The 12,824-nt window shown below is 33.2% G+C and overlaps 1 protein-coding gene across 2 annotated transcripts in view; it reads right to left on the bottom strand.

The window, feature by feature from the left end:
- Positions 1 to 11,455, bottom strand: part of LOC143240507 (SAM and SH3 domain-containing protein 1-like) — a 188,298-nt gene extending 176,843 nt beyond the window's left edge. The window contains exon 1 of one of the 2 annotated variants that reach the window (XM_076483039.1): positions 10,627 to 11,455. In XM_076483039.1, the coding sequence (XP_076339154.1) occupies positions 10,627 to 11,181 (555 nt within the window). In that variant the 5' untranslated portion in view covers positions 11,182 to 11,455. Of the gene's footprint in view, positions 1 to 3,528; positions 3,733 to 10,626 lie in introns of those variants that run through there. The other variant, XM_076483040.1, reaches the window with a different exon arrangement.
- Between the last annotated feature and the right edge of the window lie 1,369 nt (positions 11,456 to 12,824).

Here is a 12,824-nt window from a genome sequence, read left to right as displayed (position 1 = left end):
TTAAGCACAAAGCTACACAATAGGCTTTCTGTATTCTTCCTTCCACGCGTTTCGAAACCCGGTTTATAGCGAGAGGAGTCCACAGACATACCGCCGTGCCACTTGTGGGCATATATTTGTATTAGGAAAAAAAATGTGTGTATCAATTTTGTTTTCAAATATAAATTAGGTACATATTAACATTTATTTAACTTCTAAATCTAAATTATCAATTAACTCAGTTTCAGGCTATTTGAAATTGTAGTAGTAACATAATACATTGGAGACTCCTCCGAAAAAAAATGTTATACATACCAATGGTCAAATGATATATGTTTTAAAGCAAGTTGCATACCATATGACTTTAAAAACCTTTTATCACAAAGCAATAAACATTGCCTAATCCTAAAATCAACCTTTTTAAAACACTTGAAAAACTTAAAATGACTATGTTTATAAGATTTATCTATGAATAGTAAAATTAATTAAAAGTAATTAACGTCCATGCTAAAAACATTTAACAGATCGACAGAGAAGAACTATTTACCTCCTAAGTACTATTAAAATATTCAACAAGTGAAGGCAAGGGCCTGTAAGGATAACTTACTTAAATGTAACCAGAAAGTATTCTTACACAGAACTGGGATTTAGATGATAAACTAATCCCAAAGTAACAATTAAATGTTTATGAAATTGAGACAGAAATATTTAACGGTAACATACTTTGTATTTATACAGAGTTTTCAGGCATATAATAGGTATTTGGAAAATAATGAAACTCGTAAGTAACAATCAAATGTTAAAGAAGTTAGGATGAGTCTTTTAAAGAATAATTAACTATTATGTATAACAAATATATCTTGATGTAAGACTAGGAATTTAAGGATAATCTGACTTTTAAACAATAATAAAATATTCAAGAAATGGGGAAGTTATAATGTTAGAAGTATTTTGGAAAACAACCTATCCCATAAATAATAATGTTTAAGAAGTGAATTAAGATCCGGAAGATGATCTAATTACTAAGTAATAATAAAATGCTTAAGCAGGTTTATGAAGAATAACACTACATAACACAAATTTTGTTCCTGGATAGTATGTGTTATTCCTTAATTGCTTGTGTTGTAAAAGTACAGAAAATGGCCCTTATTCCCTTCAAACTTTGCTTTTGTGACCTGGATAATGAAATTTAGAAATTAGCTTATTTTCTTCGTAAAAACGGACAAATTTGCACATGTTCATTCACATAAGGTCTGAATAAAACAACATATGAATCAAGATTTACATGCATTGATATTAAAGTTATACAAAAATGAGCAAAAATGTTTAGAAGTGGGTAGTTTTTCGAGATTTGCGACTGTAATGTAAATCACTTTCACGTATCAGCCCCCAAATATAGTCTCCCATCATGTTTTCGTTATACGCACCCAGGTCACAAAAACAAAGCTTGAAGATAAAAATAGGTCTTTTCCATTTACTTTAAGAATAAGCAACTGAGAAATAACACTTTCTGCCTAGGAATAAGAAAAAGTAAAAATTTTGTTACATAACGTTATCTAACAATAAGATAAAGACGTCCAAATAGAGGTTTTTGAGAGGAAATCGGTATGCCTTATTAAATTTTGAGGTTCACGTTCAAGGGCGAAAATACCAGAGGAAGAAACTAATTTTTTTTTGTGTGAAAAATAGATTATTTCATAAACACGTAGAAATATCCTCTGGGTAATAAACATATGATTAAGCGAAAGGATGAAATTATTCCTACGAATCAATCTAAGCATACTAGAAAATCTGGCTTTAAAATGTGCTTTACACTTTAATAAGGGTACTGGTCAAACACAAACCAACCAGAAAATCTAGTAAATATTCTAAACGAATAATAAAATAGACAGCAAATAATTAATAAAAAAGCATCTAAGTAACATGGACTGATGACAAATAAATATCTAATCATATTTTCTAATAGCGTGTTTCAAGTAAAACAGTTCGTAGACAGAATTAGTCGCGAAATAATAAAAAACTATATAATCCCTTGTCCTTCTGTTGAAGAGATCCTCAGGTTCGCCATGCATATGCACCTGTTCTGTCATATGATCTTGTACTGGTGCCACTAGTAGGTGAAACCTGTAGTGTTCGCGGCTAGAAACACGAAAAGAATCAAAATACAATAAGGCATTGTCCTGGGTTAAATCAATGGTGTATGTATGTAATCTTTAAAAGCTAGCAGAACAGGTAGGCGCTGCGGTTATCGTTGTTTCCAAGGTCATGGGCAGATAATAGTATTTTCTCTTTGCCTCTGAAAATATAACCAAAGGAATAGCCTATTTTATTATTGTTATATTCAAATACTCTTTTTTTTCTGTTTGGTTTCTAATGTAACTTCATCACATACGACGTATGTATTGTTAAAAACGTTGCATAAGGTTTTGTTGCCATACTAGATGTCAGTAATGTGACCTCTGTACCATGGGAACACTATTACAGCTGTAAATCTAAAACTAGTTATATATTCCTGATAACGCGATGTTCGTTATGCATAATTTTCAACAAAAGTTCATCCTGTATGTCGCGCTGAACAGAAAAAAGTATTTATGCTATTATGCACACATAATGTTTACTATGCATGATGTTCAATAAACAATGTTTTACCTCATATCTGGTTTACTACATATTTACCAAGTATATCGTTTAAAAATGTGATATGTTTAATACTCATTTAAGGTTTAGTTGGCATCAATGATATGCAACTTTAAGTGCAATCCTAACTAGCCTTCATAATGCAATAATCACATTTTTGTGTCACTTGTGAATTGGATCGAACCTCTAAACGAGCGCACTACCCACTGTACCTAAATACCATTTAAGTTAATCTGTTGTAAAGTAATTATCAAATCTCGATCCTGTACTCGCAAATTTAAACTTCCAATATCATATTTGTTTCAAATTTTTCGTGCAATGTGCTATTTGCGCAAAGTCTTTCCTACTTTTGAAGTAAGGGACCAATGGGAAAGGAGCTGATCATCAGTACCCGCCGACAACTTTTCGACTGTTTTTGTTTTACCCAGACAGAAGAATTTGCGGGTCACTCTTATAGTACTGAGTCCTGTATATTTATACACAGTAATCGTTGTTCTGTTTAAAATTGGTGATCCACTTGAAATCCGGTCTTCTATTCCGACAATTCAAGTGCTGGAACATGCTTCTATTCGTTTGCAGGTAAAATAAAGAAACGGTGATAATCCAGATTGTCACTGTAGCTGTTATGTTTAAGCAGTATTTTAAATTGTTAAGGAAGGGTTCCCTCAGTGGGCCAAAAAAATATCAGTTCCTACTTTTTCTTTAGTTCTGGGAACACAATCTTGGAGATAAAACTCTTGTGTCCCCACTGGAAGTGGAGGAGAAGCTGTATTCTCCTTCAGAGTTTAATGAAATATATCTTTCCACCAAACAGCTGCTAAGTCTAGCCAACTAGCTGGTGTGAGGTTTATCTAAAAACAAAAGCTCAAGGAATGCTATTCTTGATTATAATTATAAAGAATACCACTATACCTGACGAGTTTGTAATTGTGGCTTCAGTATTGATGTAGCTGGCATGTTTAGTTGTTTACAATGGCACAAGCTCAGGGTAGTAAAAACTCGACCTTCAAAATTGGAGCTCTCTGGGTTGAGTTGGATAAGTCATCCAAGACAGTGGTGAATCAAAATATGGTAGATGTCAAGCATATCTATTAGTCAATGCTGCAAACAAGGTAACCAGTGATAAATAACTATGTTCGTTTTGTTTTTATAGCAAACTTGTAGTACATGATGTCACCATTCAGCAGTATTACTACCATCAGCTGCAATTTACTGCACGCACAAAGGCAGCACGCGTATGACTCACAGGTGTCACATGAAGAGATAACTAACTAATCCAGCAAACTCGTTGAAGTAAAAGTAACCATAAATGGAAACAGGCAGAAGTGGACTTCCTTACCATAATCCTCCATCCAGATGAAATCTTATATCATCAACTACGAATCAATACACATACATTCACAGTGTAATGTAACTGAAGTGTCAAAGTTGCCATAAAAATACTTTTAATATTATAACTTTGCAAGTAATCCACCTCGCTAAGCTTGTGCTAGAACTGATTTCTAGGTGTAGTGAAAGCCTACTTATTTTATCCAATAAACGGTAAAAAAAAGCATAGGGCAAAATACTTCACCTTCTGCCAAAGTGTAAATTATTCATGTTAATTTTTATGCTCTGTAAGAGCACAATTCCCTTAATTCACCTGAAGAACACAGGTATGGTCCTACAGCACAACATCTGGTTGTGTCAGCTCATATGAAACAAAGACGTTTGCTCACTTGGCCTATACAAACAAACACCCGTCTCAAAAGTTAATCTGAGGGCTCATGATGGTAATACTAACTTCAGCGATTAGAAAGCTGGCACTAGCCTATCCGATTATTATCATAGCAAACAAGTCACCTTTCTAGTGGCACTTCCTCACAGACTGTCACTATCTTCCAAATAAACAAAGTTAAGATTGTAGATAACAGTTGTTTTTATTTTGATAAATGTCTACTTTACCAATCTGCTGCCATACGAATTCACACACGCATCAACTACAGCAAAATAGAGCCACTTCAAAATATTGCTGTGAAGTACACCGGTAATGTGTGGAAGCAGATACATTAGATGCACTAGGAGCTGCACTACTCATTAGATCATAAGGTGATCTTAAAAAGAACCAATTAACTGCTGCTGATTTGTACCACAAGCCATTATCATTTCAATTATCATTTCAATAAGTTCAATTAGGATTGATAAACGTTGCCTAAGAATTTGCAATGCCCTTTCAGACAAAGCCCCAGACTGATAATATAAAAACGTGCGCATTTTCACTACTCCTAATACTCAACACAACTATAAAAATGACTGGCTATTAAGGTTGCCCTCTTGATCTGTGCAGAACTCTCCATAGTTGCCAACGCATCAGCAATGAATTATAGACGTACTAACTATAAAATAAATTCAAGCATGCTTGATAAAGTAATTGATATTGACCAGAACAAACCAATTACATTTCAATTTATTTTCTCTCTCAATATGTACCTACAATTCACTGTCGTAGATTTCGGTATGGTGCCAGTTTCATTATACACATAGTACACAAGAGTTTACATGTTCTCTCATTTTCACACATTTGTTTGGATACACGACAAACCCTTGCGACCTACAGGCCCGGAAGTATGCAAAATCCAAAGTATATTTTGCTTTGCAGGTTTGGGTATCACTAGCTACAACACAGCTCATCCACCATGTCTGGTGTTTTCATCCCAATGGTGTAATATGCCATTCAGCATTCATAGCCTACTTTACAAACACCAAATATGGTGTCTCAACATACAGGTGCATTAAGCAGGTTGAATATCATGACATAAAATACACAGTCCTTTCAAAGTCTGAAAACAATCTTATGTCAATTATCATTATCCAGTTTCCCATGCCAGTAGTAAAATCTGGTGTTTGAACAAACGACCACCCTCCAGGTAACTTTCATGATATTCACATAGAACCATGGAATTTCTCACTTCTTTTTAAGAAACTCCTCCTAGCATTCTACAAAAGTCGAAATAGTCCTTTAACATCAATTTCACTCCCGTAATGGCAGCATATTCATGGAGTGGTGGTTATTTTATTAATTGAATGTCACCTATATCTGAAAATGAATAGTAGATTGTCCACAATTACTAAATCAGCACTAAAACAATATTAGCATTCAGATATATTGAACAACTGCATTTTCCTTTTCAGACAGATAATATTTGCCATGCGTTTGTTTTAACAACAATTAATGAGAACACTAGACTCTATCCACATTACACCATGGAACACTTTATGCCAATATGATGTAAATGCTACCTAGTTCCCAACATGTAACCTACTGATGTTGTGCCAAAATATGCTATGGCACCGCACCTTGTACTTACTGCTGTGGAGCTGTATGTCAATGTTTCCGTCAAACTTTACGAATTTCACAGACCCATCAAAGTAGAATATGTTTCTGCAGTCATTATTGTTGTCAACTTCTTCTATTCCAACATGTGACTTGGCATGATCACTTCGACTAGGAAACAGAGATCTCTCTGAGACCCAGAACATTATATGGTTGTTGATTGTTACTCTCGAGAATCTTCTACAAATTTGGAAAATATGCGGGATTTCGCAACACATACTTAACAGTATAACTTACAAGCATTTCTAAATATACATTTAACTAAAACAAGCATCGATATTAAAATAAATACCTGATAATAAATCCGTTACAGTATGAATGATTCATCAACTATAATACTTGTTCATTTCTGGCAAGTTTTACTTTCCTAAACTCTCTTCGTCTTACTAAATCAATGCTTATTAGATATATTTTTCTCTTTTCCTATATCATGAACTTGTTGAGTAATCTGTTACATCAGTTTGAATTGTTTGTTTTTTGGACACTTGCGCAAATATACTCAAGGACTGCATGTCTTAGTCGTCCCTGCTTTGAATTGGTAAACAAGAGGGAAGACAGTTAACTAGTCAACAGCACCTACTGCCAACTCGTGAATGATCAAGTAGAGAGATTTGAACATTAGAGTTATAACACGCCCACATCTTCAAAGTGCAGAGAGAGGTTTTTTTGCTGTAACAGAATGCAAAATATGGATCTACAGATTTACAAGATACACAATCCGGCACGAGAATGACTGGACAACGCTTGGCCCAGAATAATTAAGCTAAGTGATATTTAATACGACTTCTGCAAAATAGAACATAACTGAAAAAGTTATTTTCTGTTGTGTTGAATTATATCTTCCCAACGTTTAAAAGTTTATAGGAATATTTTTAACATAGTTGAAACACTGCTTCAGACTTTCTTGAATTATGTTTTCCTACTTCTCAAACGTTTATAACAGACAGCCAGATATAACTTGACACTGAGAACACACACACACACATACACTACTGCTCAAGATATGCAAATAAAAAATAAAATAAAATGTTTTAAAATAAATGAAAGGCACTACATATCAATGTGTTCAAATGTGTTTCCCATTGTTTAAAATGTATAAAACAATAAAAACAGAAAACTATTTAAAAACTTAAACTATTTAACTGTGTCTTAATAAATGATAAAAAATGTACAGATAGGACTGACCTCAATTAAGATAATATTTGATAGCAGTGCTTTATCTAGGTTAGGCTAAGACTTGATTATCATAAGATTCACAAATAATGTTAGTATGTTTATCGATAAATTAAGAAGATAAAAAACCAACTATTATGATAAATACAGGATAAAGATTAGTATTAGTGCTACTATCCACCGGTTTCGGATAATTTGCTAAGATAAGGCTATTCATGATAAATACCTGAAAAGGGTAAACTTACTAATACTAATTCTGAGTAATTTAATTAGATAAGGCTAACGTCTATTTAATATAGTATAACTAGATAAATCTCATATTTAATAAAGATAAGTTACCAGTACTTAGATAAGTTTAACAATGTGTTAAATAACATGCCGCCTTAATAATTCCAGTATTAATCCTACTTTGCTTCATTAAGACTTGCATAAAGATAAATAATTTAGATAAGGCTACTAAATAATAACCATTAATTTCGTCTAAATCATGAACAAATACAACAAAAATTTTTTACAAGTTATATGTGAAATAGCTTAAAGCCTGTCAAAAATGGCGGTGCAGTACTACGACTCACACCCCATAGTATACCACAACCATACATTTCATAGTGAACTTAAATAAATAAATTTTGCGAAATCAAGCTTGACCAATAAAGAGGCATAAAAGTAGAGTCGAGACAGTGAAACATCTGTAAATTATTTAGTGAATCAATCAAAATTGAGATCATTCATAAAATAAATTCGTGGCATATTCACTGAATACGTTGTTTGTACTCTTCAGTTAAATTAACAGATTCTAATGTATAGAAAAACCAATGCATTTGGTAACGTTATGCTCCAACACTGGCTTTTATCTCACACCCCTTAGTAACAAAGTTAAAATCTAACATTATTGATCTCCGTACTGAAAATATAAAATGAAATGTATAGACAACAAAACTGGAAAAATATTTGTTGATTTCTTAATTTTTGAGTCTCCGTTAAGTAAAAAGATTTTGTTTATTAAAAACGTTGATGATATAATGGAAAATAATTAACAAACGATTTAAATCTCAAATTGAATTGGGGCCTGGCATGGCCTAGCGCGTTAAGGCGTACGCTTCGTAATCTGAGGGTCGCGGGTTCGCGCCCAAGTCGCGCCAAACATTCTCGCCCTCCCAGCCGTGGGGGCGTTATAACGTTACAGTCAATCCCACTTTTCGTTGCTAAAAGAGTAGCCCAAGAGTTGGCGGTGGATGGTGATGACTAGCTGCCTTCCCTCTAGTCTTACACTGCTAAATTAGGGACGGCTAGCACAGATAGCCCTCGAGTAGCTTTGTGCGAAATTCCAAATCAAACTGAATCGATATTTTAACCTTCATGCTAAGTTTTATGCACTTGGCTCGGTGATCCAACACTATGTTTTTATTTTAGGCTTATTATACAAACACTCACTACACTTGTAAGGTTTCAGGACAAACACAACTCCTTCAGGGTTCCCTTGCACCTCCGTCACTAAAATCGTAACGGGCAGACAGCAATGAAACTATTCTACCTGAATAAACATGATTCCTCTAGTTTCGAGAAATCAAGCTTGACGTGACACCCACTAGCTTTTATATTGGTTAGATAATACACAGAAACATGACTTAATCAACTGTTAATAAGGTTAAAACTTGTTAATCATAAATTACTTTGATACTATTCAGATTTGTTACTTGTTAACAATAATATATAGCCACTTCTGTGTTTATTCATACTTTATAGTATTGACACATAACTTTGTTTGTTTCACAATTTTGCAATAACGCAAACAAAAGTGTATAAGAAACAATAATGTCAGATTTAAAATCAGTAAACCTGTCTTTGCATCAACTGTTTGATCTTTTACTCCCATGGGTATATACGGTAATGAAAATATCCCATTTCGGAATAGGAAGATATTAATCTATGCATTTTGTCGAAGGTCAGATTGTGAATAAGACGATTTACAGTTCACTTTCCTTTACAAAAGAAACGCGCCCTACGCTTGGGAGCGGGTTGTAAGTGTGCTATGAGAGTGACATTTAAATCCCGCTGTCAAGTCAGACAAGAATAGCCCAAGATGTTGTTATCAATTCAGATTACCTTTGTGTAACTTTGGTCAAACATTCTAAATACTCAAATTCTAATTTAAGTTTTGTCAAAATTCAATAATTTTCATCTATGCATAGTGCCCAACAACACACATTTCCGTACAGCGTTTGTGATAACTGTTTAAAATGAAGAGCTAAGTTGAAATAATAACGTTCAACATTATGTTCTATCCTGATTGCCATGAGTCACTAACACAAAGCTAAATCTATGAAATGCGAGAAACGCCATCCACAGCATAAAATGGTATAAAAATCTTTCATTGTAGTGTCTACCATACTCAATTTATTCAGTATGAATAATATTTAAAGGTCGCATGTTTTACCAGTAAACAAAGGCGGTCTTACCTATTTCGCAAACTAGGCAACTGCCCGGGGCCCTGCACATGGAAGTGCTCCCGAAGCTATGCCTTTTAATTCTGGGTTCTACCCAGAGCCCCAGAATGACTAAGATCGCCCTGCTGGTAGATTCTATACTTGCAACTATAATAGAGTTGCATGCTCTACAAGTGTAATCTCAGCGATCGTCAATGTTCAATTATTTTCTTTGCATTTTCACTAAAATGTAAAGAATAGAACATGAAATTAGATTGTAGAATATGACGTGAATTAAAAATTAGATGTAATCGAAGCTGATAATTATATTAAAGTACGAATGTTTTATACACTAATTAAATTAGTACTATTAAGGTATGGATGTCTTAAACATTTAAATTAAAACTAGAACTGTATTAAAATCGCTTACGTTGAGTAGCTTTAACATCCTTTTACTTACGACTTAAAAGTGGACAGATCGATTTATTTCATTACAATCATGTAAAGCAATGTTTTGTAGGCTTAATCTAAACTTGTACATTATGCGACTATGACGTGTAGTATTAACAAATACTTGGTTATCATGAGTAGGTTTGTGTACATCTTACACTTTTTGTGCAACACATTTAGTTAACTTTAAATATACATTACAGGTTTAAACATATATAAAAATCTAAGATATAAATGCACGACAGTAAAATAAAGCTTCAGACATAATCACCCAAGAACAAAGAAGACAATCCAATGCATCGTTTAGTACCTTCTGAATTTAAAATTACTTAATTAAATGTTAGGTTAATATAGCCTTTCCCCCTCTTTTTTGTTTTCTGATACTTGTTATTAAATCGTTAGTTTATAACTCTAACAAATATTATAGAAAAGTAATATACTATAGATCTGATGCATCTGTAGTATATAAAATATGCACGAACACTGAAATGACATTGCCTTTTCACAAAAGTGAAAACTTATTTTGTATACATAATATTTTATATTACAAAAAATACAGAGTCTTCACAAAACTATTTGTGTACTCACCATATTTGAGTAGGGTTCTGCGCTTAACCGTATTCCATCACGTATCAACTTGTCTCTAATTATCATCTTTAACTGAATCCTAGGAAACTTCACCAATTCGGCTTTTCCTTCTTCGTATTCATCGACAAATTGGCGAGGTATGGTTGATTCCGTCCAGCAAGACATGTTGACCATTGGGTCGCCGTTCGTTTTATCATCACCTTCACCTTTAGGAGAGTTAGCAATAAGGTGTGGATTTGACTGATCCATTTGTTTGCCCGGCCCTATCGAGCTGTCGTAATCGTCATAGGTGTCACAGCAGACAGCTCCAGCCATACGAAGTTGCTCCTCGACGGTATAGTAAACGGCTGTACCGCCGTGTTCTAGCAACCTTTTTACCGCCTGCAGGATTGTCTGTCTATGGCTAGACTCGGTCACACCTATTCCGTCGAGATCTAACTCGCCAATCTGCTTACAGATCTCCAAGTCGTCGTAGCCATTATCTAAGAAACTTTCAGCATATTTCTCCAACTTGAGCGACCGGAGCCAGTCGGAGACTATGTTTTGTTCTCCCATTATTTTCACCTTAACATTTACAACTTAGAAAGCATATCTCAATATATTTGACTTCTCAGATTTCGTCATCAAAGACAGCTCCCTCAAGCCTGTGCAGCAGGGCCAATACTCTCCACACATAATACTGGAGGAGGCGCATGCGCTCTTTTATTTTAAAATAATATATAACTAAAACCTGTTAATAATGTATTTAAGAACTTTTAGCTTACACTAACGTATAGTATTATGTTCGATTAACATTGAGGGGATTAGTAGTTGCTAAATTATATCTACATGCTGATTACAAGCAAATAATTTTTTATTTTAAAATATATTTATTTTTATTTTTTTTATTCTGATTATTGTTTCAAAAAATTATATTTGCTTTAGGTATAATAGAAACCTTCTGGAATCAAATACTAGTGAAATATGTGAAGTTATTTTTTCACCATGAAAGATGTATGATTAAAAAGAGATGTAACTGAAAGATTTATAACGTACTTTGTATATCATTTGCAGCTACCTGATGAGCACAATACTTTGCATAATTTATAGATTAGATTTGTAATTCGTGCATACTGTTGGATGATATTCTACAACGAACAAAATATTTTCTTGAAACTATATTTTATGGTGAAAGTAATTTTTAGAACGTTTGATACCAAGATTTTAAACTGTTATTATCTTCAATAAAAAAGCGTAAAACAGAAAATCCTGTGGACATTATCGTCTATTTAGAATGGATATGTATTATGCAACAAGGCTAAATTCTTAGTTGTTTAAGAAATCAAATTAAATATCAGTAAAAAGAGCTACATCGTTAGATGTGAGTTATGTGTTACATTTCACTGGCATGAATTAATTAAAAGATCAGTCATTCATTACAATATTATCGTAATTACAGTAAACCATCCGATGAATTTTAAGAAGAAAAAAAAAGACTAAAAATAGGTTATAGGTTTGTGTGCGCTTATTAGCCAAAAAGATATAATTTTTTTGTATATTTCCTTTCTAATTTGTTTGTTTTACGCTTTTTTTATTGAAGATGATAACGATTAAGAATATCAGTTAAAATCGTGATATCAAAGATTTTAAGAAACTACAATTTTCCAACATGATCCACTAATCAAATCGCAATATTGTTGTGTTCAAAATAGGTTATTTGTTTTTCTAAAGAATATTTGTAAATTTTTAGGCATTTGTTGTAGGTTCTTTAACCTTACCATGAAGCACATTTTTTGTTCAAAGTCCTGTTTGTTTATAATATAAAAACATATAAAGTGATTCAAATTGGCATAAAACAATATAAGGTTTTAGGGGTCATCTTCACAAAATATATTACCACTTTCTGAATACAAGACTTAAAATCTTTACTGTTATTTATTCCACTAATTGGTCGATTAGCTGAAACACCAGTGAATGGCCGTTATATCTTTTGTTTCTTTAAATGGACCGTTAACTAACAGATTACTCATTGACCACAATGCTTGTTCAAAAAGTTTGGTTTATTTCATTCACTTTACACATATAATTTAAATTTCAATAGCAACTAATATTTACTTCTTATTCTTCAATTTTCATAACATGAAAAACTCTGTGCTCTATTCTCTACAAATTAACCACCCAGAGCTATCATGTTATGTTTTGCTAAATTTTTTAAGTTC

Source organism: Tachypleus tridentatus, chromosome 13 (genome assembly GCF_004210375.1).
Source record: "Tachypleus tridentatus isolate NWPU-2018 chromosome 13, ASM421037v1, whole genome shotgun sequence".
NCBI lineage: Eukaryota > Metazoa > Arthropoda > Merostomata > Xiphosura > Limulidae > Tachypleus > Tachypleus tridentatus.
Note: the sequence above shows the minus strand (reverse complement) of the source record. Positions and strands in the feature narration are given on the sequence as shown.